Source organism: Pithys albifrons, chromosome 3 (assembly GCF_047495875.1).
Source record: "Pithys albifrons albifrons isolate INPA30051 chromosome 3, PitAlb_v1, whole genome shotgun sequence".
Classification (NCBI taxonomy): domain Eukaryota; kingdom Metazoa; phylum Chordata; class Aves; order Passeriformes; family Thamnophilidae; genus Pithys; species Pithys albifrons.
Window position 1 is genome coordinate 27,024,030 of NC_092460.1, and position 23,276 is coordinate 27,047,305.

General features: G+C 37.6%; 1 protein-coding gene across 1 annotated transcript in view; it reads right to left on the bottom strand.

Annotated features, from left to right (window-relative positions):
- TRIM24 (tripartite motif containing 24) overlaps positions 1-23,276 on the bottom strand; it is a 63,638-nt gene that overhangs the window by 4,954 nt on the left and 35,408 nt on the right. Inside the window, exons 6-18 of the mRNA XM_071551105.1 lie at positions 22,260-22,374; positions 21,435-21,581; positions 18,666-18,783; positions 14,149-14,414; positions 13,333-13,497; positions 11,695-11,868; positions 9,800-9,935; positions 8,583-8,655; positions 7,046-7,214; positions 6,211-6,509; positions 2,582-2,714; positions 1,468-1,542; positions 49-198 (exon numbers count right to left, since the gene is read on the bottom strand). Coding sequence (XP_071407206.1) covers positions 49-198; positions 1,468-1,542; positions 2,582-2,714; positions 6,211-6,509; positions 7,046-7,214; positions 8,583-8,655; positions 9,800-9,935; positions 11,695-11,868; positions 13,333-13,497; positions 14,149-14,414; positions 18,666-18,783; positions 21,435-21,581; positions 22,260-22,374 — 2,020 coding nt within the window. The remainder of the gene's footprint in view (positions 1-48; positions 199-1,467; positions 1,543-2,581; positions 2,715-6,210; positions 6,510-7,045; positions 7,215-8,582; positions 8,656-9,799; positions 9,936-11,694; positions 11,869-13,332; positions 13,498-14,148; positions 14,415-18,665; positions 18,784-21,434; positions 21,582-22,259; positions 22,375-23,276) is intronic.

Genomic DNA, 23,276 nt, shown 5'->3' on the forward strand with positions numbered 1-23,276 from the left:
AGCAATTAAGCCTACAAAACCTGAAGAAAAAAAATCTACTTTTCTAACCTCATTAAATTCAGCACAGTTTTGGAAAATCAGCCTGAAATCAGCAACAAAATCCTCTGGCTTTCTGTAGAATGAATTGGTCATTTCAAGTCTTCTCTTGATAGTTGACAAATCCATAGGCTTTTTGATTATTTTGTAGTAATCAGGAACCTAAATGGAGGAAAAAAATTACCAAATGGAGTCATGTTCATTACTTATTGTTTTATAAACCTTTAGATCTGAGGGAGTGCCAGGGTTTAGTCTCATCTTCAAAGTACAACTCTGGCATACAAGAATTGTATTTTTAACATACATGCAGACAGTTTCTGGAGTAAGAGTGAAGTATGGCATTTTGCTGGCTAAAATAGATTCCTTCCAATGCCTATTTTAAAAACAAAGAGAAACAAATAAAACTTCCACCTATACTAACTACATATAATAGAGCAAATTACTTGCTTTGGACATTTTTTTCAGACATAGTCAAATAAACTACCTATTAGGATTCATTCTCAAGACCACCATATGATAACTGAAATTGAGATGGTAAATACATTGCTTAAAACGAGGTTTGATCATGAAATACATCCTTTGAAATGGTGGAAAATTTCAGATAGATCAATGATTTTGACACTCAAACCATGGTTGTAGGACTAAGATTTCTTTTGTCTTTAGAAATAATTAGATATTAGAAAATAAGATATGAAATCAAATTATAGCATTTTTATACTTTTTTCCTAACTAGATTCATATTTCAGAGAAATGCTGTAATAACTGAATTGAGTATCACATGACCATCATGTGATTCATCAATTAATCTCTTGTGCCATTTTTTCTTATTAAACTCTCTGGAACGTTCTTCAGAATTCTCATACAAATGGAATAAAGGCTGCATAGAAGCATATTACTTATTGAACTCTTCCCCCATTGACTTGTCTTGAAGAACATCTTTTCAACTGATCATGCTGCTAACTCTTTTGTGTATCCTTGGACTTCTAATGCACCCAGGTATTGTTTACCATTTTAAACTGATTTCAAGCTAATAATAATAAATTCTATTTCATATTAGTACTATGAAGTACCTTAATTCTCAACATCAGGTAGCATTTAAAAAAACCAAATATATCCTAATTCATTTTTGTAGTGATATCACTCAGCATATGAAATTAGCAGACTGTGTTAGAACTTACTTTTTGTATTTATTTTTGAAACATTAAGTAAAATCAGTTATTGGGGAATTTTACTTGTAAATCCCCTTCCAATGCAATGCTTTGACTTTTAACTTCCCCCTTCAGACAGTTTTAATAAAATTAAACACATTTAATACACTCAGTGTCTGGGCAACGTGACTTCTGATAATGGACTGTAACAGGACATAAAAATTCCATTAGAAACACGACAAATTTGCTCATAATGTAAAATGGAAAGAAGTGAGGTACATACTGTGGGAGAAACTGGATCTTGGAAGGCAAGACTCATTTCATGACAGTAGAGGTATAGCAGCAGTTTTTCGCACTTCTGTGTCAAGAAAAATAGATGCCCAAATAATGTGAAACTCCTACATGGTTTATTATACTAAAATCATAAACTGCAGAAAATACGAAACAGGTGTTCTGTATTCCCCCTTTTAATTTGTCTAGACAAATATATGAAACTGGATCTTGAGCCTTGAAAGAGATTCTAAAAAACAGTTTTGTCTGCTCTTATGCTTGCTGATCCCTTATCAGAATATTTACAGCACTTATAACTTACATTTAATGCAAAACACAAACCAAGGACATGTAAATAATGGTGTGGCACATTGTCTGGTCTTGGAGAGTGTTCTCCATATACACACCCTCTCTTGTGTCCTAAGATAAGAACACTGGGTGGGAATTGCAGGAGGAGCTGTCTAGATGTTCATGTAATTAATGTATTCCAGAGATGAGGGAGCTGTGATGATTGTGATTGCATTTATACCTTGCAAAAGGGTACAAAATGCTGCTGGAGACTGGGCCAGCTGGGCAAACTGATCTCTCAAGGCTGCAGGCAGCTTCCAGGTGGATCCCACCCCAGAAGGGATGCCTGCAGGGTATATCCAGCCCTCACATGGGGAACACTCATTTTTGGATAGTTGAGTAAAAGCACTAGGACCACATGAAGAGATAAAATCCTAAAGTAGCTACTTAAGAGCTTTGGTGCTTTGTAATTGTGCTTTCTGTGAGGCCAAAGGCTGTAAATCTGCATGTCTCCAGCCAAGCCTCCTTCTCTTATAACCCTTTAGACCTGCTTATATTTTATACTGCACCAGCAATACTAAAGATACTGTATTAGCAATAAATCTAATCATAATCATTCACATAAGCACCTGATCAAGTGTCTTCTCTGCTATTCTACCACAAATGATTCTACATATACACTAAGACCTCAGATAAAATACTAATTTCACTGTATTTACACAAATTTCCAACTGAAAGTTGGCACCTTTTACTGCCACATAAAATACTGATGACAGTTTCTAACACAGCTCAAAATTGCTTCAACTTAAAATCATCATAAATAATAATTTTATTCTTACCCTACGGTCTATTGGTGCCAAACCTGCAGTGTCTTCCAATTTTCTTTTTTCAGAGCTGTGAGCAGGTTTATCACAGTCATATTCAACTTCTGGCTTGGACAAATCCCGGCAGAATGTACAAATCCATTCTCCACTAAAGAAGATAAACAGACACGTTGACCTTAGTGAGGTAACACACCCTTGACAAAAGGCCTTCTGCATAAGATCCTCATTTGCTGGGTGGTTTTCTTCTGTGTCATGTGTTGATTTGTTGGTGGAGGTTTCTAAAATACTACAAAAAGCAGAGACTGCTGGCAAAAATGCACTGTTGGTTTCCTTTTCAGTGGCACTGGTGTCACTAATGGTGTCCTAACAGAAAGATGGTTTGTATGAATAGATAATTGTGTCTACCTTCGTCAGTACTGAAATTTTTCACTTAAGTTCATAGGATTCAAGCAAGGGACTATTAAGAGACCTATTTCCTAACTTCAGAGAGACTGAAGGAATTGTATGGGCTGAACAGAAGGAAATGCCTTAGTGTTATATGGTGAGAATTAGATATCCTCTACAAGCTTGATCTATAACATATTGCTAATCTAGTAATCAAGATTTTTTTGTAAATCTGATATTTCACTCCCTAAAACCTTCTCATGTTCATGACTTTATCAGTTGGTCTAAGAAAATCCTGGAGATTTAAAGGACAGCATAAGATTTCTACATAATTAGTTTTGCAATATATGTTCACTGATTCTCTGACACAATTTATGAACCTCAAAATTTTGAAAATCCTATGAAGAATCTATGTTTTTAATAAGAGTTCTCCACGAACAAAGAAACCTGCATGCTTGCAGATAACCACAAGAGGGCTGAATTGTTACACAGTAGACAGAATACAGCAATAACCAGTTAAGAGATCTAACTGTGTGTATTTACTCAGAGGTGTGTTATAATACCTTCATAAATGGGAAATAGTTTCTGCAGCACCTTCTATTCCATTTTGATAGTAAGGCAGAAGACTTTCCAAATTAAAACACAAATCTGTTTTTTACTCACAGTGATCCAAAGATTTCCACCATCTGCCAGTTTTAGCATAAACTGGTGAATAATAGGCATTTTACTAGCAGGACATTTTTACCTTCTACTGTCTTAACTTCACAGAGTTATTTATGACACTGTGACCTCTATGTCTGAACCAGCATCATAGCAATGATGTAGCAGATAGACAAAAATTAAAACAGGCCATGACCTAAAGATCTTGTGACACAAGAAAACAAGAAACAGATTAAGGATAGAGGAATGATGCATTAAAATAGACAAGAATCATGAAGAGTGTGGTAGGTTGCAATGGAGGAAAAAAGATGCAGCGGCCTTGTGAAACTATATGGGAACATTGTTTTAAACTAAAAGAGGGTAGATTCAGACTAGACATAAGGAAAAAAATTTTCACAGTAAGGGTTGTGAAACACTGGCACAGGTCGCTGAGAGAGATGTTAAAGGCACAATCCCTGGAAACAAAGGTCAGGCAGGGCTCTGAGCAACCTGCTCACGGCAGGTGACCTTTGAATGGTTCGGGTTGGAAGGAACCTTTAGTGACTGTACAAACCTATGATTGCTCCATCCACCTGAAGCAAGAACAAAAAGCAATGATGAGAAAAGCTGACAGACACTGCTGACAAAATAATAAAGAAATTATTTGGTGTGTTTGAAGGAACTAATGCTAAGAGATTAAAGCTTGTTTAGTAAACCTGCAAAGATGGGAAGAAAAACCTGATACATCTAAAGTCAGGAAGAACCTTTGGCCAGCCATGCCCTGAAGCCCAGGAACACTTCTAGTAATATGCACCTTTAGAGATCTGAACCCTGATCAAAGTCTGTTTTGGCTCCCTTGCCCTTAGACATCATCACCTTAGTTTCCACTCAATGATCCAGTAAGAAGGAAACATTTTAAAGACTTATTCTTAAATATTTAATTTTAATAGAAACAAAAGTCTTGTAATACATAGTTATTTGCCTTCTTCAAGATTTTTTTTCTTGTCAGAAAAGCACAAATATCTATTAGTTTATGTGTTTAGTGTAACTTTGCTAGGTTTTGCTTATGGCAGAAAGCTGTAACATAGCATTGTTTTAATAAAAAACCCTGCAATTTGATGTATTGATGCAGGAGGGGTTTTTGATTTTTGATTTTTTCATTTTTATAGATTTTAGAAATACTTGTAACTGTACTAAAAAGCAAATTCAGTGTGTTAATATTTCTGGCAGCTTAAGTTCAATGTTTATACATGCCAACCTCTGCCACATATCAGTAGCTCAAATTCTTTTAGTTGTTTAGACTCTCTTCAAGGCAGAAAACTGAAGACTATCAGAAAGGCCTGCAGAATGAGACATAAACATGAGCCAACAATCTTGGGTCTAAGAACACTGGAAAACCTCCAAGAGCCCTATATGTGCTGAGGAAGAAGAGGACTGATGAAGAGGAAGTCTCACCGACCCAGACTCAAATCCTTAGGGGGTGGAACAGGGGTGGGACCAGGGTGGGGAAAAGGTTGAACTGGAGATGAGTGAACTGGGGATTGGATAGACCATATTATAAAAGCCATAGAAATTAGAGCTTGCCTGCACGTGTGTCAATATGTATTCCTGTGGGCCCTAGGCCTGATATTAAAGGACTTTCAGTTTTTATCTTATCCCACAGAGTCCTGTTTTGTTGGAGTCTCCCATGGCACCAGTATGAGAAACATTTTTTGTGCCATTTCAAGTGACATTTTAGATACACTTGTGAGTGTATGTCTGTTCAGAGTAGCACAGAGGTGATCGATGAGCAAATCTAAGTTGCTATCCAAATGTATTACACCAGTAAACTGATGGTATTTATTTATATGCTGATATTTATTCAGAAAAACTAATATTTATAAAAGCATTAAACGGAGTGCATGTTATGACCAAAGTTTTTTATCCTTTAATACAAACAAGCTTATTGCATGACATTTCCAAGTTGGGACATTGCAAAATGCCATTTATTTTAAACAAAGATACCAGAAGCAAGTGCTGGTAATGCTTATAACATTAACCTAGTTAAGACTGCATTTTCAAAGTCAAGAAACTGAATAATGGTTTTGTAACAGCCCATCAAGAAATCTTAATGCTTGTTTCAACATTGACCAAGAAGATATGAACACGTCAGTCATTACACATCCCATGCTTGGAGTGTAGCCATGTTTAGCACTACAGAAAGAAATATACTTAATACTGCATTATTCAGATTCTTCCTGTAGCCATTTCTTAAATTTTGGAGTTTTCTTAAGTTTGTTTTTTTTTATTTATTGAGAAATGTAAGTATTTTCTCTCACCCTTAAAACATTCTATGATAGATCAGTAATTCAGTGTCCCAGTTTTAATACTACATGCCCTGGATGTAAGTGATCTTGCTTAACTGTCAAGTGCAGAGTTTTATTACAGATTTTGTGGAAAAAAATACAATTAAACTGATGCTTTAGTGTAAATTCCAACTTTTACCACTTAATAAAATTTCCAGATTCAAGACTTTAAAGACACTGCTTTCTTTGAGACTGAAATTTCTTAACTGGATTTCACAATACAAAGCTTATGTCTTTTAGTGCAATTTTAGATGGAATTGAAAGGGTCATAATTACCTTGGAAAGCTCATCAGTGTAGGGACATGACAAGAAAGATGAAATACTTTAGGACACTTCTCACAGCAAAGGAGCTCCCCTCCATTTTGACATACAGCACACCAATCCTCATTCGGATCATCCTCTTTTCTACCCTCCCCAGCATGGGATGGTCCGATCCATCCTGTTTTCCCACTGAAGATGTTCTCCTGCAGTAGCCTGGGCTGATCATCTGTGCTGTCTGGTGCATCTGTTCTTAAGAGAGCTTCATCAGAAGTGGAATTATGATTGCCATCTAACAGCAATGAAGTCAGTATGGACTGTAGGAAGAAACAAAGGAAGCCAGACTATAATATTTATGTGAATTTACACAGCCCTAACAACAGGGAAACTGATATGAATAACAAATTTATATGCAAGCAGCCATGCAATTTGCATGCAAAAATTACTAACATACTGTACCATCAGACAACTGAACACAAGAAATCAGCTATAAAAGGATATTTATTGCTCCACTAATAAAAACCTAATCTTTGATGGCTCAGAAATCTAGCAACTTTAATTATGTATATTACTATACTACAATTAGAAACACTTCCTATCAGCATCTGAAAATTTGATCTCTGCAAGCTATTTCCCATCTTTCCAGATTTTCAATGGATAAAAGTAGTAAAGTTATTTAGTTGGCAGTAGGGCTAGACTGATTTTGAATTTCATCCTTTCCTTTTATTTATCTATTTAGCTTTTTAGTTTTCCCCTGAAAATCTCCAAACAGACACAAGGAAATTATTTTACTCCCCATAAATACAAAATACCCTCCAAAGAGAAAGAAGATCTTTATAGCTGTTAATATTACATTCCGAGGCCGGGGTTCCTCATCTGCTTCTTGCTTCACTACAACAATTGGGAAATCAAAGCTCTCATTTGGTGGACTTGTCTCCTGTTTAATTCTGATGGGCTCCAACATAACAACTGGGACTTTGTGAGTAGAATCCGCTCCTGGTGGCCTGCTGGAGGAGCCAGAACTGTAAACAACAAGAAAAGGCAGGAAAAAAGGGAAATTAAGAGTCAGAACTGGATGCATTTTGTACAGTGGTGCTTTCCAAGAGCTCAGGATGCTAATCTATTTTGCTTCCTTGAATCCTGACCAATGCACTATTCCTTTCATGGAATATAACATCCAAGCTTATTTCCTTTGATGTGTACTGAAAAAGCATTACCAAAAGGGAAAATTTTAATGGTGCAGTTCCAGAACTAGAGAATTACTCATGGTTTGACTTCCCATTAGTGCAAAATTTGCAAATAATCTCCGTTTCTCTCATGTCATACCCAAAAAAGCACTTCCACTGAACATCATACCACTTTGGAGGAGATGTAGCTGTATTTTGGGGGGACCAGTGTTTCTCCAGAGCTGAACTGATAATTGAAAATGACACAATCGAATAAGGCAGATAAAACACATATTTACATTTTCTTGGAAGAGTTTCTTACCACCTTGCAGCTCTGCCAAAATTGGGCCCCTACTTTTAGAACTAGATCTGTCTTTTTCATGGATGGGAACGGACAACCCAACTCAAAAATACCAGCTTATCACTTTTTTAATAAAAATGAAGAATTTTAAATCTAACAAAATTAATTCAAGCAGCAGCAGATAGGATAGCATTTTTAAATGCAAGTGAAAGACTCTTCAGACAAAGATTTAAACTGTTCTTAAGAGTCCTTCACAGAATTTAACATGTAAATGGAGTATAGCAAAAGATACTCTATATTCAAAGCAACTGCATTTCCAACTCAAGTAGAATGAATGTCATCTGATTTTTCTCTGCATGAAAAATTAATCTCATGTCAGATGTATGCTTGAATTTACTGCAACACATTAATGGATCTGCACTCTTCAAACAACATTGTGTAAATATATTTGTTTATTAATATTCCATCAGTAATGGATAAAAACATTTGTGTAGACTGTCACTAGATATCTAGTGCTCACTTAACTGACTGTATTGCAGCAGAAAATTCTTAATAATCCTCTTTGTAACATCAGTTCCTTACATCTGAAATAATTTATAGTTCCACCAGGATTTTCAATATTCACCTTTTTCCTTTAGCTGATTTTTCTGAATTTAAAACCTAACTTAGAACTGGCATTCTTTTAATAACGCCAACCTAGTCATCATTTACAGAGTTAAGACATTTTTAGATGTGCTATTAATACATTACAAATGAAATTACTACTTTTAGAATGCAAAGAGTGCTGCAATAACAATGAGGCCTGACCTGTTAACAGAGAAGGTGAGGCAAATTGACATCTGTATATGCATTAAAGAGTAGAGACTGAGGCACCATCTGTGGAGGTGGAAGTTACATCTTCTTCTCTCCCACTCTTTCCTTACCTCTCTCTGCTCCCAACACTGGAGGCACTGGGTGAACGAATTGGAGGGTGTATGTTTGTCACACTAATTCCTCCTAGGATAGAAGGATCAGATTAGAAAAAAACACAGGTCTGTGCCAAGTCTGAGATATGAGTCAGAGAAGTACACAGGTTTTGGGGGAAAATTTCTCCTGCGGTGTCATTATTTAACCCATACCTCCTTTAATATATATCCATGAGAGGATGAGAGGCATGGGATAACAGAGGGAAGGAAAGGACCAAAAAGGGGCCCCTTGCATGTAAGCAGGCTGATAGGTCAGTACCTTTGCCTGGCTGACACCTCTACCTGATCACTGTGGTTGGTTTTGTCTTGTCTTACCTTATTAAATTCTAGCACATTCTCTGGAGAACTGCCAGGAAATTTTGAGCTGGTGAGTAGGAAAAAGTCTAGGGGACAGATATGAGAGACACCAAAGGTCTGGGGACCAGAGAGCTGAAAGACTTGTGAAGGAGATTTTTGCTGGGTATCAGTCCTGAGAAACCTGAGTGGACTGTTTGTGCTGTCTGTGAATGCATTACCCCTCTGTCTCAGGTAACCTGCCTGGGTGTGTGAATGCCAGGTGAGTGAATGAATGTTGCACGAGTGCTCACTGGGAATTCACGCTCACACAGCCTCGCTACAGGTCAGACCAGGAAACTGAAATAGCTGGTGATGGCCAGCAGGCATTGTGACAGGAATCCCCCGGGTGCTTCAGGTGTCCCACAGTTAGCCAACCAACACAGTAAGCTCCATGGTCAACTTGTGTCAGTGCTGCACTACCCTTCTGTGAAACACGTTATAATATTCAAATCAAACTTCCCAAATCATCATTTCTAGCCTCCTGTTACATCCTATCTTGCTTTTTCAAATACTCAACCCTTACCAGAGCTTCTAGGTTTTAATTTGGTGTACACCTGAGAGTGTCACTGTTCTACTCCATTTCTATTCCATTTGCTAAAATATATTGGTTTTTTCCTTCCATGTTTTTAAGATCTGACCACTTAACTTTTGTTCACAATGCTAAATTATTGTCTCAACCTTACCCCCTACTAGGGTTTCTACAACTTTGCCTCATTTTCTTATTTCTAATCTTTGATATAAAATAGAAGTAATTAATTCTGATATCAGTGTTAACATTGCCACATTAGATTTTTTCAATTACACCACTTAAACAGAAAATTGCACCGCATTTCAATTACCTGAGAGGCCTGGTGATGGCACAGAGGAATTTGGTGACTGCACAGTCCTGTTTGAAGGGGGTTTTGGCTGATTCTGCTCCGCAGTGCCATCCTTCCTTACAGCATTGTCCAGTGTGATGTTCCCTGAACAATCAATCTAAATGGTGGAGAAATGAAGGGAAGAAGTTAGTGTTGGGTGGGGCAAAAAATCCTCTCCAGAACAACAAAAAGCCCTGTCTCTGTCATAGTGTTATTTTGAAGGTGAAGAGCAAAATGTATTTCATCTAACCACCCAAAAGTGAGATGGTTACTTTAAAATAGGTGATCTTGCTTTCTCTAAAAAACCCCCATGAAATAGCCAAATCCAGAGAGTGCTTCATTTTAAGATCAGATGATTCTGTAAGTCCCAATTTTTCTCCATCAGCTTCAGAGAAGGTTCACATCAGACAGGCAGCTTTTACACAGTGAAGTAGGAGATGAATTTTTATATCCACACCCTCTTTGGACACACTCACATTACATACTCTAAAAAAGATAATAAGCTGTACACAAACTACCCATTAATCCACTAGTGTTTAACAGGATTGGAAGAATCTCAAAGGTTACTCAATCCCATCTGTCCCACATACCTTCTGGACAGGAGCCATGCATACTGACTCAAAATCCAAACAGCAAACCAACACTTGTTCATTCCACCCATGGCTCAGGCCAGCTAACTGAATTTTATTTTAGGGGTTCCCAATTTGCCATTTTAACTTTCTGTAAAATTACATATTCTAGTTTGATAAAGAGAAATGACTTTCTGAAATGTGGTTTTCTCCAACACGTCAGATAATGTTTGTTAAGAAAACACCTCACCTTGGTGAGGTAGTCTCAGTGGACACCTCACAAATCTACTACTATCAAACACAATAACCAATGAGATTTCTATTTCTGAGCTATAGTATCCAAAGTGGATGCAGAGGCCTTGGTAAGGTCAGAGTATTTACTTGATTTGGGCAATGTATCTTATGAGCATAAACACAACCATAGAGAAGCAGAAGAGTTCATATTTAATACTCTGCACAAAAGTAAGTAAGCTAAAATGTCTCACAGACTCAGTAGTTTTATGACCATGTTGTGTAGTTCACCTTGAAGACTGATAAGTTACTGTGATAGAGATACTGCCATTTTAATAAACAGAACACACAATCTACTGGTGAGGACAAAACATAGGGGGGAGAAAAAGGAAGTAACAGCAAGTTGTGACTGGAAAACCACCATTTCAGATATCTACAAACCTTAGATCACAAAAAGCAGGTTTGGCAATAATTTGAATGGCTAAGTCAACTGACTAAAGCGCAACAATTCCAACATGGAACTCTGACAGATATGTACCATTCAGAAAAAAAACAAGACAGAGAAGTTTAAGAAAAGATGATCTTACAATGCTCCTTCTATCACCAGATCACAGGCATATTAGAGGATATATGAAGAAAAGAAGTATCAAAAAGAAAAGATATAAGGAATACATCCAGTGTGTCAACCATTAATACTTACCCAAGACAGTCCTTTCAATATTTTAAAAAAAGTTGAAGATTTACCAGCAATACCATCAGCAAACTGATGCTTTCTATGGACACTGATAAATGAAAGCTAAGCTAACACATTTTTGTTACTATTATTACAAGGGGTGGGAAAAATTATGCAGCATCCAAATAAGCAAGTCCAATTAGAATTACAAACTGTAATGTTATTTTTCTTAGCTGTCTCCCAGAACAGCTCTGAATATTTCAAGCAACATGGAGACAACCCTCCACTGAACCTGTCTCATTTTGACAAACAGAGCTAGAATTTCAGTCTGTGAGGTTTCTACTCACAAACCTTGAGACCTGCTTTGTAGAGTCCATAAAACATTGCTTCTGTGTTGCACTTACATCAGGGAGAGATGGTAGATTATAGGAGCTACCCACTGGGGAACTCAAATCTATCACAGGGGGGCCGTGTGTCTTCCCATCATATCCAACAGCACTGCTGACTGTGGGGCTGGATGGAGTCGATGTTGTGCTGCTTGCAGTTGAAAGGGCAGTTTGTCCACTACTGATCTGCCACTAAAAAGAAAAGGCAGTAATCCACAATTCAGCATTATTTTCTTTGCAACAGGTCACATCTATTGATAACACAAGCAGTTTAGTTTGGGAAGCTGAATTCAAACAGAAAATCCTGATGTACTCTGAAGTTACCTCCTTTCAAAAACCAATCTTACAAGACAAGGGAAGATGACAAGTAGTTGAAAACTATGACTAGAAGAAATGAATGCAAATTCTTAAATTCAAAGCTACTCAATGCTAAGTATCTATTAATATTTCATGCTGCATTGACTGTTGTGGGGAAAATGTAACAGTTTTTGTGAAATAAAAGCATTACAGGTAGTAGGCTGAATGCACAACTGCTCCAGTGCTTTACTAAGTAAATCGCTACAGTGTTAGTGATTAAGAATTTGAAATGCTGCCTGGATCTCTACTACATATACATTTAACACCATGATGTGAAGTGCACAGTCAAGTCAGACTAAATCTCTTTCTCATTTGGATGTATGCAGTTTTCAATGACTTTAATGGAATTTCATGGCAACTGTAGGCAAAATTTGATTCCCCTCAATTCCTTTTTAGTCAGTCATTCAATTTACTGGTCTCTAGCTTCACAAAGGCATTACTAGATAATGAGAATTCTTTAAATGCTTGCAGACAGGCTGATCTTTTCAGAGGCACAGAATAGAAGTGACTTAGTTTTTGTTCCTATAGGTTCTCTTAGATATTGTACAGCTTTTTTCAATTTAATTGGAATTAGTTCTCTGACATCATAGCATTGCAAACATGAATGGTATTACATCATTTTTCAGCTCAGAGATTTGTTTGATCCTTCCCTACTTACCCCTAGTGACATGATCTTCTCTTTCCTTCCATGCACCAAAAACTCTTGTGTTAATATGCCTTTTAATAAAGATGAGCCTTCCTGAACATCCAGAAAACATATGATGTGTTTTTTCCTTCTGCCCCAGTTCAGCTGCTGATTAGTTGGGCATTGATCAGCCCACCTCAGCAGAGGTTACACAACTGTGGTCTTTCTTTTATCTCCTCACCTGTGAAAGTTCAGATTTGCCGTACTTGTGGCAGCTTTAGATTTTCAGTCAAGGGTTTTGCCTGGTTTCTGGTAAAGTCACCAACATCAAGCTCAACTGGGATTTTGTCTATTGACTATAGTGTGCACCCCACAGCCATACTAAGTTCTGCTTAAGTGGTCAGAAACCACAGTAATCGCAAACAAGAGAATGAAACACCTACACAGCACACACAGTGGATCACTTCCATAATGCTTCAGCTGCTTAGAACTGTCAAAATGAAAGAAACTTGACAGTTACCTCACTAAGAAAACTGCAGGTATCCTGTTACAGAGAAAAAATGCAGTCTCTATTCTAACTGAAAAGCACTCTAGAAGCGTACTATAAAAGATGATATAAAGCACATTTGATGTTTTATTTCTACATGGTAAGTGAAAAGGGAAGGAAACTCTACCTGTTTTATAGCTTGCTGAGCCAAGAGTGCCATTTGCAATGGGTTGGGCTTTATTGGTTGCCTTGGTACGTTCTGATTTTGTGGAAGTCTCATCTGTTGTGCAGGAAGAACTGAACCATTGGGCTTGGGGCTTTGATTCTGAAAATGAATCAAGCGTGGAGGTGCCTGCACAAAAACAAGAAACCAGTTCTGCAAGTTAGCTCCAAGCTATTCAGTGTTCCAGAGATTTTTTACTAAGTGGTCCTTCAGAACTTCTGAAACTCTTCACAAATTATATGCAAATAGTACCACACCATTTATCTGAATGATCACAGAATACATTGATTTTCAATGTTAAAACCAAAACCTCACAGATAGTTTTGAATTATTCTGACATAATAAAGGAAGATACATCACAAGAGCCAGTGACAGTGTTTCCAGCTGTGAAAGTCATATGGGAGAATCCCTAAGAATTATGCAAAATAGATGTGGAAAAAATTATTGACAGATTCACTTTTTGATCATTTCACCAAAATGCAAAAAGGTAGCTCAGCACTATATATGGCTGGATACATTATGATTTTATTTTTTTAGTTAATAAATACATGCTGAGTGCTACACCATGCATTTTTCCAGGCAAGTTTAAAATGCACATTCAATTCTGACTAAAGGAAATATTTCCTAACCCATCAAAACTGGCAAGTGCTGAAGATGAAGCTCTCTGAAGTTGTGTACCTAGATTTAATTTCCTTCTTCTTTTTTTTCCTATCTTACTTTACTTTCTCCTTCAGTGACATACAAAAAAGAGACCCTTCTCTGGAAATAGTCACAATTTACCTGATGAGAAGCAGGAGGTTGCTGCATGGCTCCTGGCATTCTTGGATGTGGTAAAACTACTGGACCTGCTCTGCGCTGAGCTTGCTGTCTCTGAGCCATGACCTGTTGCTGCATGTGCTGGAGTCGGAGCTGAGCTAAGCTTATCTGTGTTGGGAACTTAGATAGCTGGTTTGAAGGTAAGCTGCCTGGTGGCTGCAAGTTGGGTTCCATCACAGGGCTCTTAGGCAGATGTGGAGGGGCTTCTTTATCTTCAATTACCAAGGAACCTATTTTAAACAAAAGAAATAAAATCAATAACAAAATTTGGCAGTTAGCAGAAATGCTATTTTTCATAATTAGTTCCTTCTATACCATGCAGTCACTGTTTGTTATGGTAATGTAAAGAATACATAAACATGAGATAAGGCACTCCATTGATTTTGTTTGCTCCCCTGAAAGAAAAGGTGGCATTTTATAGCAAACTGCCATCTGTTGCAGCCTCCTCTGTACAGTGGTTTCTCCTGGGAAAGTGCCCTGGCCTGTCCAGAAGAGCAAGGGAGCAAAGATTCAATGTGAAAGGGCATCCTGATTTAATCATCTGATAAAAACATTCAACTTTATCATAAAAGCTATTGTGAACCTTTTCTGGCTTCTGAGTCAATGTAATGGATATTGAAAGAATGTTCAGATACTCAAAGGACATTCTCAATTGGTACACAGCACCAATTCTAGGATGTGATGGGCACCCTCCAGGAGATGTTTTATCTGTCTCCACTGACTTAGAAGGAAATTTGACTAGACAAGTAACTTTTATAGATTAATGACGGGTGAGAGATGTTATCTGAAGATATATATAGTGTGAGTACATGAAACTCATGCAAAATTCTGGCTACCTCATCTAAGAAACATGGATTCCAACTAGAAGAGTTTGTTTGATTCAAGGAAATAGCCCACTGCTTGTAGAGAAAAGACAGTGACGCTTTCTTTCTTTAAAACAGAGTGAAGTAGGCAAAATTATGGTCCCAGACTGAGAGTTAAAAAATTCCAGTGACCTGTAGAAGGCTGCATAACAGCTTTTCAATACAAGAGGAAGATAGATATTTCATACTCCTTTCTCTCCCAGAGATCTGAGGCGGCTTTCCAGGAGAGTTCATCTCATGAGGTGGGTGTACCACATAACAGTTGGACAATCCCTGTTACATAACGACTTGAAATCATTCTTTACCACTCCTCATCTCCACGAGTCCTCATCTCTGGATAACTGCAGCCTAGCCTGACTCATTTTGGGATAGATTATCTAAAGGAGGAAGAAAATTCTTGCATTTTATATTCCTCTTTTCATCTCAAGAGCAGAAAAGCTATGCATGTAGCATCATTCTAGTCCCTCATGTAGCTATAGAAGGACTCTAGGCTAGACAACATACCATAGTGCAGAGCAGGGCAGCAAACCAACGTCAATAACACTATTATCATATTGAAACTTGGCAATTTCCGTGTTGCCTGCATTTTAATTATGATTCTACCACCTCAGTCATTAACAAAAATATTAAATACATTAAACAAAATGGAAAAAACCCACCAACCTATTGCCTAGTACCCTTTATTAAGTCTGTGACAAGTCCAGTCAATGTTTCCAGTCAATGTTAAACTGAGCAGGGAAAAATGCAAATTAATAATCCTTTTTCCCATATATGACTGTATGAAATATTTCACTCCAATCAAAAGAGAACTGTTTTATTTTCTTTCTCTGGAAAAAGATATACCTTGGTAAAGAATGGTATTGACTGTATTACAATCAACAGTCAAAACCAGACCACACTTTAAGTCTCTTCTCTCCAAGACTAATTACAACCTCAAAAGGCCTTCCAGACTTAATGTCTGTGGTTATAACTACTTACTCAAAGGTACTACAGAGAACGATTCCCTTTCATTACTCTAGAAAACCATAGTTCACCATACAATTTGTAAAAGTAAAACACTTTAAATGTTGTTTGGTTGGGTTTTTTTCCTAAATACACTCTGAAATTTGTAAGAGAGCTATCCTATTAGTGTACAGATGTTATCATACCATTAGCAATGTGCAGCCAGACTAGAACTCAAACATTTCTAAAGTAACTTGCTTCTTTACTCAGACTTTTTTTATTTTTCCTTCAGTGGTTTTTAAAGCAGGTGTATCTGCAGAACTTGAATGTGTCTGATCATAAACAAAATGGCCTAAAGTTTGTAATTTCTGAAACTAGACAGATAAACATGATCTGGTTTTATTTATCACTTAAACTCTGATTCTGATCTACACAAGTGTCATTTCTATTGTAGCACTTTTCAAAATGTAAGTGACCATATTTCAGCAGTTCATTAAGTAAACATACACAAAAAAAGAGCCCCCAAACCAAACACAAGAAAAAGTCAAATCATGACAAATATCATTCCAGCTAAGGAGCAGTTCACAGTTATCACCACTCAACATGACAATTCATTTCTGGAAAAAAGTTTCACTTTCAATTCCTTTCTCAAAGATAATTATTTATGAAGAAGAAACTTGGAAACTTTCCTAGCTGCCATCCAATGTCCTCATGTCTGGGAAAAGGAGCTTGTTTGCCTTAAAGAACTGATTTAACACTTTCTCTGACTTTGTAGAGAAACATACATTTGCACCTCTGTACATTAGTAGAGCACTGTCTGATGAAAGGCAGAAAAGGTCCCACAGGTATCTTGCAAAGCCTTCTGCACATGACAGAAAAACAAAAATGCCCATCAAGCTAACAGCAGAGAGAGAAAAGAACCATGACAGCAATCAAAATTTTGAAGGAGCTCTAAGACCTTTAATTCCTGCTCCTAAGCTGTTGAGTTCCTATGGTGCTTTATCTTCTTGGCTGGAAAGCTGCCCCATGGTGGCCTGGGGGTGCTGGTAGACAGCAGCTGAATGTGAGCCAGCAGTGTGACCAGGTGGCCAAGGCCAGTGGCATCCCGGCCTGTATCAGGAATAGTGTGGCCAGCAGGATTAGGGAAGTGATCATCCCCCTCTGTACTCAGCACTGGTGAGGCCACATCTTGAATCCTGTATTCAGTTTTGGGCCCCTCACTACAAGAAAGACATGGAGCACATACAGAGAAGGGCAGCAAAGCTAGTGAAGAGCCTGGAGCACAAATTTTAATAGGAGCAGCTGAGGGAGCTGGGGGTGTTTAGCCTGCAGAAAAGGAGGCTCAGGGGTGACCTTATTGCTCTCCACAACTACCTGAAAAGTGGTTGCAGTGAAGTGGGGGTGGGTCTTTTCTCCCAGGTAACAAGTGACAGGAAAAGAGGAAATGGCCTCAAGTTGCACCAGGGGAGGTTTAGATTAGATCTTAGGAAAAAAATTCTTCATGGAAAGGGTTGTCAAGCATTGAAACAGACCACCCAGAGAAGTGGTGGAGTCACAATCCCTGGAAGATTTCAAAAAATGTATGATGGATATGGCACTTGAGGACAAGGATTAATGGTGAACATGGTAGTGGTGCCAGGTTCACAGCTGGTCTTTTTTCCAACCTTAACAGTTCTATGATTCTTTGAACTCTGCCTTTCAGGCAATCACACAAGCAGGCTAACTGCAAAGCTTCCAGGTTCTGGGATTCACCGGTATCATAACACCCTAGCAGCAACTTACAGCTGTAAGAAAAAAATGTAAAGACCAGTTTGGAGACAAGATTAAAATCTATTAGGTTAATAAGGACTAAATACATTTGTAACACTGATTAAAAAAATGCTTCCTTCTGAATTCTACCCCACAACTTCAGGAAAGACAACATAAAAGCCAAACAACTATCAAAACGTAGTGTTCTCTGTCCTTCTTTTTGAGTTTGGCATTTTCTCCTTCTCTTCATCTGTTTTCCAAGGCTTATTGTTCAGCATAACAAGGGAGTAAATGGGGATTCTTGAACACTGGACATTAGGAAAAGGTTCTTCACTGAGGGTGTGGCCACTATAACAAGCTCCCCAGGGATGCAGTCATGGGACCAAGCCTGCCAGAGTCCATGCAGTGTCTGGATGATCCTCTTAGTCGTATGGTTTATTTTTAGGTAGTCCTGTGAGGAGCAGGCAGTTGGACTCGATGATCCTTATGGATCCCTTCCAACTTGAGATATTCTGTGATTCTATATTATGCTGCTGCTATGGGTTTCAGCTTGGGAAGATGGGATTCAAGCAGAAAAGAAAGGGCTGAAAGATGAACAATACTGACCTGGAAGCCTTTCTTAGGATGTGAAATAGTGTTCCTTGTTTCAGAAGCCAGAAATCATGTGTATTGGCCAAAAAACTGAAAGCTGCTATTTTCACCATCACATGTACCACTAAAGCAAGATAAGTTTGCTAATACTTTATCATTAGCATTCATAAATAATAATTTTTGCCATGCAATGCATTTATATATTTTCTACAAGTATGGAAATAAATTTAATATAGTACATCAAGAAATGAATAGTGCAGAGCCTATCTTCAAAAAAACAAAGCTGCTTTCAAAATAGGATCACGACATCAAAGGGCTAATAAAAATTTATCCTACCTAGATTGAAAATATTTTGAGCCCAGAAGCTGGGATCACAGTGAAACTGGATGGTATTGTTGGTCACTGGCGAAGGGTCACATCTTGCCCGGAGAAGATATCGCAGTCGATATGTAATCTAGAACAGGAACAAAAACAAGACTTTTTTTTCCCTCTGGGGCCAGAGCCATGTCTGAACACCATAAAAAACTCAAACACACACACACGCACAGAACAAACCAACCAACGAACCAAACAAAAACCCTGAACAAGCCACTAGAGAATTGAGATTAAAGATGGAGACACTTGTCCAAGCTACAGATAAAGAGATATTTTTAGTATCTTTCCCTTATTCCCATTGTAGTTTTAAAAAGAAATCAATTACAGCCTAAAAAACTAAAAAAAAAAAAATCTTCCCTGTAGAAATACATATCCCTCCACAAACTTGGTTAACATTCAGTGTCTTTAACTACTTGCAAGTGAAATACAGATTCACATAATCATTGTTGTGCCCCCCCCCCCCAAAATCTATGTTAGCCCATCCATTTTTCTTTCCAAGAAAAGTTTGCCATCCATTTGGCAACAAGTATCATGACAGGGAATTTTCCTTTGTACTCAATTTAAGTTTTCTTCAGACAGCCAAAGAACAGATTTTTATGAAGTCTGTCTTTGAAAACTCTCAGATTCACAGATATTTTCAGATTATTGCATTGCCTTGGTTCCAAAGGACTGGACTATGGTTACAGAAGAGAATACTCTCTCAAACACTCTGTATTTATCTAGTTCCTAGACAGAAAATGTTTTCTTGTAGTTGTTTAACTAGAAATATCAGGCACTGATACACAGGGCACTAATTTGGAAATCACAAACAGCAGATACAGAAAAAAATTGAGGAGGTTAACACTTGTTTGTCTTGAATGATAGATCACTTCCTGCAAAAGTTCAAGAGACATACTTGTCAAAATCATCTTAACTGTTTCAAATTATAGTAGTCTGTTGGGCTTTTTGTACCAGCAGAATTTTATAAGAGCTTCCAGTTTACAAGTTTTTCTTTTCATTTTAGGCAGGACAGTGTAAGACTAGATTAAAAAAAACCAAACCAAACCAAACCAAAACAAAAGAAACAAACGGGATTTCAGTCTTATTAATGACCATGGAAAATTTTAAGTATTGAAAGTAAGATTTCTTTGGATTTCTGTGTATACTCCCAGAATCAAGTATATGGCACTACAGAAATTCTACTCTTTTGTCCTGTTACCAATACGGGTCACAGATAGTTCTTGTCATAGTTTGCTCCATTATTTTGCTGTTACTGTGCACACACATATACTGTAGATAAAATCCTGACTAGTTACCTCCTGTTAGTAGTAGTGGTAGCTAACAACATTTAGTTTGTGCTAGAGAACTAGGCTGGGAAACAGTCTTGCTGCAAATAGTGTGCTCTTTCCCTGCGGGGCAGCCTCTGAGCTGTAACACTTATGTCCAATGGGGATTCCTGTCTCCTGGTTTGAAGTGGTTGGATATGCTATAGCAGAAGTCTCACATGCTCCATCATGCAACACTGTTCAGGAATAGGTCTTTCCAGATGCCCAGACAGGTTAGTTACTCAACTCCCAAGTAACACCAGCTTCCCAAAGCTCAATCTGTTCCTTTGAAAAATATTTCTCATGTGGTGAGGCTTTATGGGTGAGATGGTTCTTTTCTTCAACTGCATACTGTTTGTGTGATTAAGATGCCTGCAGTGCAACTTGTTTTCTTACTCACTTAGCAGAGTCTTTGTGGCAACACTATGCAATTATATGTTTTATGTCCGTTTTCGCTATTCAATTAAAAAAATATGACTTGCTGAGGCAATATAAGGCATGCCAAATAAATTTAACTACTTGGAGTTGATATTCCACGATCTGCTACAGCCTGCAGTATTTTTAATGGATATTAAAAAAGAAAAGAATAAACCATCCCCAAAACTGAACAACAAATTCAAAACCAACAAACAAAACCCACAGAATCCCCTGGTAGGTTCAAAACTATGCAACGAGAAAATAAAAAACTTTGTGAACTCGTAATAGGAATTTCAAAAAAAGATTTAGCATCTTTCCTCATAGACACAGATTTCTATTATCAGGCTAGTACAATTTAGTAACCTTTGGACAAATCATGGTCAACTTTTGGTTTGTTTTTTATTTCAAATCTTCTAGAATATCTGTTCACCATGAGGAGTCAGCTTAGTGAGAGCACATCACTCAGATTCCAAGAGTCATTATAGCAATAAAATATTTAGCTTTGCAACTGTTTGCATGGACAAACAAAAGCCTCTGCTTCATTTTTATCAACTTTGGAAGACTTTTAGTGGGAGACAAGTCTGAGAACAAAGAAATATAGTAATTTTCACATTAAAATGCTAAATATCAGACACTGTGATATATACCATCTTTCATTAACTCAGAAGCTGTAGCAATTATTGAAAAGAAGTGCAGTGATGATGCAGGACACACAACCTTTTCTCCCAGTGTTTCAGGGCTTCATAGGTTTCAACTCAGTGAGAAGGAGCTGCTCCTACTTCTGCAGACCTACAACAATTCTGTGGCAGTTTAACAGAGTCTAACACAGAGATAATTTATTAGAAATATTCTGTGTTTATATTTAAGAGAACACCATGAAAAACTACATATAAATATTCCAATTAGTAGAAAGTATTCTAATATACTAGTTATACTGACAAGTGTGTGTGTGTATCTGCTTAAACTACAGTCTCTAAATAAATGGAGAGACCTGTCTTCCTAACCTTACCAAGCGTTTGCTGTACAAGAGGGCCGTGCTGCTCCCACTGGAAACTGCCCATTTGGAAAAATTCATGACATGCTCCAGCTGTTTAGAGAGACCTGCCACTTCCTGCTGCTGCTGCAGAAGTTTCTTCTGATGCTCTTTTGCCAGAGTCTGGAAGTAGAAAGGCAGTTCCAATCAAATGGTTCAACTTACAGCTAATAGGCATTAGCTTCGATATTTGTAGTGGTTTCATTTAGCTCTTCTCAAAAACACTTCTGATCCCCCATGCAGCTGTCAACCAGAAAAGTCAGTATACATTCACTTAAGATACCAGGATTTTGTAGGCTAATTCTCATTTTCTCTTACTACATATTTATACAAATATATATATGTGTCTGTGTCCGTGTCCGTGTGTGTGTGTGTGCCTCTTTATACATACATTTTAAAATTGGAGGTAATATTTTTCCAGGTATCCATTCTAGACAATTCTATCCTGTGATTTGCCATCGAACTGCTAAATTTCTGATGGGAACACTTTTCATGTACGATGCATAGAACTATGACTTGCAAAAGCAGGGAGAAAGAAACTGGGCTCAGAAACAGCCCTGATTCCCAAAGCAGGCAACGCAGATGATAATTACAAACAAAACAGCTACCACCCCTCAAAAATCAAACTCTCTTCCACTAAAACACCACTTGCTCAAGTTGCTTGTACTGGACATGTCTCCACTTTGCAACTGTGATAGGACATGCACAGGGGACTAGTGCTAGAAATGTTTTTTACTTTAATGTGAATACATAGGAAAAAATATTAAGACTGATATTTTTGTTTCTTAGAAATTAAATTACCTCCAGTTGATGTAGTAGAGCTTTTCCCTTTTTATTTATTTCCACCATCAGTGTAAATATGGCAACTTTAATATCCTGTTCCACCTGCTTTTGATTCTGATTCACTTCAAGAATTCTGTAAGTAAACAGAATAGAAAATAATACTCTTTAGTTCACAAACCCACCCTCTACACAGTATTGAAAAAAATCTGTTGCTGAGACTACAACATTTCTTGGTCATACACACCAATTAATACACATATCATCAGATACTTATAGTCAAGAAAATTACTGGGAGAAATTGAGCAAATAAGAATGACCTATGATAAAATTAATTACCTGGTGGCAAATTCTAATGCCGTAAATCTGTAAAGTTACTGACATCTGTCACTGATAAAAAATTAGTGCTCATTGTAGTTGAAATTCTCAATTTTCACTTGTCCAGCACATTTCTGGAATGGTTGCGTCTATGGCAATCAAAACTGTTTAAGTCTAATTTCCATCTAATGTAGAATAGCACTCCAGAAACAAACCCAGTACACTTTCTAATTTAGCTATTTCAACAACAGTGCTCAAACTCATAACAGCAAAGCTGAATCTTATATTGTGAAAATCTCTACTGCTAAGATGAAGGAAGAGCTCAAGTTGCACTCGGCATCGTGTACTGTGTTGAATCTCCCTGGGTACTGCTGCCTCTGAACTCTGCTGAAGGAGCAGTCACAAAGGCCCACTGCAGACTGAATTTACAGATTTATTTTTCTCCTAGGTTTGTAGTACCGAATGAATAAAGCCCCAAGCATAAAAGTATTACATAAATCTTCAAATACATGTCACAAGCATTATGAAAGCATGAGTCATAACCTTTCACTTTCCAAGAGGGATCTACACTAAGAAACTAAGTGTAATGATGGTGGGGAGGCATTTGAGATTGCCTTCTACAGTCTTTATTGCATAAGTTGCTTTGTTGTACCCAAGCAGCTACTGCCCATTAAGTTCACAGGCTGAGCAAAAGTTACCTAACACAACCAAGCACACTGA